Source organism: Arachis ipaensis, chromosome B04 (genome assembly GCF_000816755.2).
Source record: "Arachis ipaensis cultivar K30076 chromosome B04, Araip1.1, whole genome shotgun sequence".
In the NCBI taxonomy this organism is placed as follows: Eukaryota; Viridiplantae; Streptophyta; class Magnoliopsida; order Fabales; family Fabaceae; genus Arachis; species Arachis ipaensis.
This window is the reverse complement of record NC_029788.2, coordinates 36,981,270-36,986,179: the sequence shown is the minus strand read 5'-3', so window position 1 is coordinate 36,986,179 and position 4,910 is coordinate 36,981,270. Positions and strand designations below refer to the sequence as shown.

The 4,910-nt window shown below is 29.5% G+C and overlaps 1 protein-coding gene across 1 annotated transcript; it reads left to right on the top strand.

Moving 5' to 3' along the window:
* Positions 1,592-4,590, top strand: LOC107637743 (fe(2+) transport protein 1-like). The gene is made up of 2 exons (XM_016341085.2): positions 1,592-2,266; positions 3,911-4,590. Exons 1-2 carry the CDS (start codon positions 1,634-1,636, stop codon positions 4,364-4,366), a joined length of 1,089 nt encoding a protein of 362 aa, XP_016196571.1. The 5' UTR covers positions 1,592-1,633; the 3' UTR covers positions 4,367-4,590.

The window sequence follows — 4,910 nt, the reverse complement described above, 5'->3', positions numbered from 1 at the left end:
TTTAAATTTATAAACCATTTTTTTTGAAAAAAAATTAAATACACATCATCTTAAGTCTTAAACCCATATTAATATATTTTATTTATTCACTTTATTTTATATAAATTTTTGTTACTTGTTTCTGTCTCATATCGTACTCCAGGATAAAATACGACAACATAAAATAAAAGTATGTAAACACAAAAGATAAATGTTTTCGTTATTTTATATATTCTAAACGACAATAAAATAAAAACCAACAAATCAAGAATAACGATTAATAAAATAAAAAATTACGGATAAAAAAGATTTAACCACATTATTAAATGATTAAAGAAAAAAAAATAGAGTTTTGAAATGAAACTCTAACCAATTTACTTATTATAACATTAAAATAAATTAATTTTTATTTGTAAGAAAATATTCAAAATTTCAAAAATTGATAATTTTTATTTTTATTAGATAATCTATTCAATAATATAAACTAATCAAATGTACAGCAACTAATCTTTTTTCTTACTTTTCACAACAAAAAATAATTTCATACTATGTCCAATGAATAAAAATTAAAGACTAAATATCTAACAACACAATAAAATAGTAAAATAGTTCACAGTACAATATAATAAAAAATATTACTGGACCCAAAATAAAAACTCTCAAAAATACAATCATAATCATTAATACAAAATTATACTTACCTAATTAATTTTCTCTGATGCATCACAGCTGTTTGCAGTTTCTTCTTTTAGTTAGGACGTGTCATCCTTTAGGAAACAAGATAATACGTGTTCATGGTTTGCTTCTCCACGTTTCTTTCACAACTAAAAAAAATCTCTTTTATCACGATAGTATTGACCTTAGAATAAATCAGTTATACGAATATGGTCGAATGATTTTGAAAACAAATTTAAAGTACAGATACGTGTCACATCTTCTCAAAACAAATTTAAAGTATAGATACGTGTCATATTTTTTCGCATAATCTTTCATGAAAAGTGCAAACGTGAGGAGAAGGAAAAGAGAAAAAATTTCAAAGAGATAAGTATAGAGAAAAAAAAATATATAAATAAAATAAAAAAAATAACAAAAGGAAAAACAAAAGAAGAAACTAATATCTTATACATTTAACATATTCTTTTAAATGTGTTGGTAGTCGTGGGATTTAATAATACCTTTTATATATATTTTTTTTGTGTTTGTCAAGTTTAAACATCAAATATTTTAAATTTTTAATTAACAATCTTGTACTATAATAAGATTTAATCAATAAACTCAATTTTTACAAAATTAAAAATCAAACTAGTTATCAAACTAATAAAAAATTCAAATGATATTCAACTAGAGTGATTTGAAGCATGTATATGAAACAAAATTATTTTTGACTAATTCACTCACAGTTAATTTTCATCCTAAATGAATTGATCTAGTGGGTAATTCTTAATTAATCCAGTTAAATTAATCAGTCTAGTTTAATTTTCAGAACAATAAAAAAATTAAAATTAATGATCCATATTTAATATTTAAATTTATTCAATTAATGACGTGTGCAAGCCCTTCATATTATTGATTTAAACTATGCATATGTATGTCTATATAAAGAAGCTTCATCTATATTCAAAAGCGTTAGCTTCATATATAAACAGGAACAATAATGGGTACTAATTCAGAAGTAACACTTCTGAAGCTGACGATCTCTTTGGTCTTCATCATCATCGTTCTCTTCACACCCAAAACCGTAGCAGAATGCAAATCCGAATCAGGAGACTCATGTAACAACAAAGAGAAAGCTCTCCCTCTAAAAATCATGGCTATCTTTGCAATCTTGGTAACCAGCATGATCGGCGTATCTCTGTCCTTGGTGACGCGTTGGATCCCGGCGTTGAGCCCCGAAAACGAGCTCTTCATGGTGGTGAAATGCTTCGCCGGGGGGATCATTCTCGGCACGGGGTTCATGCACGTGCTGCCGGATTCATTCGACATGCTGCGGTCTGATTGTCTTGAGGAGAAGCCATGGCACGAGTTTCCTTTCTCAGGGCTCGTTGCCATGTTCTCTGCCTTATTCACGCTCATGGTGGATTCTTTGGCCACAAGCTTTTATAGTAAGAAGAGTAGTGACGAAGTTATTCCAGAGAGCCACAATGGTGCAGTTGGTGGTCATGAAGAACAAGAGATGGGTGTTGTTGTTAGTGTTGGCCATTTCCATGCTCATGGTCATCATCATGCAGCAATTCAAGCTACTAAGAATGAAGGCACACAACTCGTGCGTTATCGTGTTGTTGCTATGGTAACATTATAGTACCCTTGTTCTCTTTATTCTCCTAATCTATCTTAATTAAGTAGCTTAGTATTATGAGAAATAGCGCTACAAAGTTATCCTAATTTATTATTTTTTATTATTATTTTTAGTTATTAACTTAATTTTTTTTATTTTAATAATCTAATAATATATTTTAATTTATCTTTTTAAATATTAATAATTAAAAAATAATAAATTTTAATAGCGCACTAATATTTCTCTTGTTAATTTTAAAGGGTCTGAACCCATTTAGTTGCAGAAACGACGGGTTGTAAATTTGGCTCTAATAGGACATATTTACAACATTTGACATGTGTGCATGTGTGCATGTGTGCATGTGTGTTCTGTACGAAGCTTTAAATGTCTCCCTTAGCTAAACCCTTTCTTATCATGTCTTTCGCCTCGTATTTTGTTCATTCATGTATTCATATTTGATTTTTACTTTGTTTTCTATGCCTATACCTATCATTCTCAGTCATCCTCATCTTAATTATTTGTTTTTGTTACGTAATATTAAGACCAATTTTATGATACTTCTAAATTNNTAGAATTTATATATTGATCTAAGTATTACTTTTTCTTAAATTTTTTATTGTTTACTAATAAACTTTTTAATGTAGCCTCTTTTTCTGATATCTTAATTGAAATTGATGTTTTTACGAATATATTAGCAATTAATCTAATTTAATCATGTTGAAAGTTGAAAATTTTTTTTATATGTTATTATATAAGAAAAACAAAGAATTTAGATAAGGATGATTAAGGAGATAGAATAATAGGAATAGACACTGAAAAAAACGTCAAAAAATAGAGCGAATACATGAATGAATAGGCTTAGAGAAAATTAAACACACACATCCTAGATGCCATGCATTTAAAATATATTCAATTTGCTAAATAGATTAGATTTTGAGTACACCCAACATTAGTGCATTTTATTTTTTTATATTTTAAATGCACCGTATTCGAAATACATATATATTTTATTTTATGTGCATTTGAGATATGATTAAGATTTTAAATTTATAAATTTATTAGAACAAAAAAATAAAAAATATATTAAATTTGCATGACTAAAAGAATTAATATATAAATTATTAATTAGGATATATCTAATAGTTAATAATATATTCATAGAAAGATAGAATATAACGCAAAATGTAAGCTTGTCCTAGGGGTAACAGGCTCCCTTTATAACTTGACTGATGCAAGTTCGAATCCCAGCGCTGGCATATGCTTCAAATTTTTGAAATTTGAGTGACGCGTGCTGACATTATCGGGCTGTGTGATGACGCCATTGGATCAACCGGCCCGGTTCAAGCCTCGGGTTAGACCGGGTTTGATCGGGTTTTCCGGATTTGACCGGTTCGCATGCTTATCCGGTTAGATTGTTAACTCGGATCGGCTTATAGTCCAGTTCACCGGTTTTCCGGTTGAACCGACCGGTCCGGTCCGAGTTTGATAACTATGCTTATTATTATTAAAGTATATCTTGCTCTGACTTATCATCAATAAATAATTAAGAAAAAATATATTGTGAAAACACTTATTATCTTATTTACTATTGTTTTTTGTGATTTAGCAACTATAGAAAATAAAAAATAATGTTTGTTTGAGCACATTGGTGTGCAGGTGCTAGAACTTGGAATTATTGTTCATTCAGTAGTGATAGGCCTGTCCATAGGTGCTTCAAATAACACATGCTCCATAAAAGGCCTTATAGTGGCCCTTTGCTTCCATCAAATGTTTGAAGGCATTGGTCTTGGCAGTTGCATTCTTCAGGCCCAATACAAGTTGTTAAAGAGGATGGTGTTGGTGTTGTTCTTCTCAGTTACAACCCCATTTGGAATCGCATTAGGAATTGGATTGTCCAAAATCTACAAAGAGAACAGCCCAAGTGCCCTAATCACAGTTGGTATGCTTAATGCTTCATCAGCTGGGCTTTTAATCTACATGTCATTGGTTGACCTTCTCTCTACTGATTTCATGAGTCTAAGGTTACAGAACAACATTAAGCTCCAATTCAAGTCTTACGTTGCTGTCTTTCTGGGTGCTGCTAGCATGTCTGTCATGGCAAAATGGAATTAATAATGCTTAATCATATGTGGTCTAGATCCTGCGTCATGGCAATTCATTTGCCTCGTGAGTAATCATATCTAGATTCGAAATTATTGAGACCAAATAGTGGATAGAAATTTTAAAAATGTTATGTATGTATGTCTGCGTGTATTATAAGTGAGTTTGTAATATTATAATGTTTAAGATTGAGATATGTTCAACTAGTCTCAAATAAAAAATAATGCTTAATCGTATATATTCGTTGTGCCATGATTTCTGTAATTTTTAATGTAATAATGTGTTAGATGAAGCTAAATCATTTGTTTTCTTAAAAATTGGGAGCTTGTGTTTCATTTAATTTAATGTGATGCATTCACAAGAAATAGTCTCAATGTTAACTATTTCATGTCTATGTTTGAATAAATAAAATGAAATGGAAGTGGCAATATTTTTAGAATGTTGTATGTTGCTGATTAATTGTTGTACTAGCTTTAATTAATCTACTTATAATTATTTAGCTTTTTCTATTCAAAGTGTAGCTTATTAGAACTTAGATATATAACTATATAGCTTA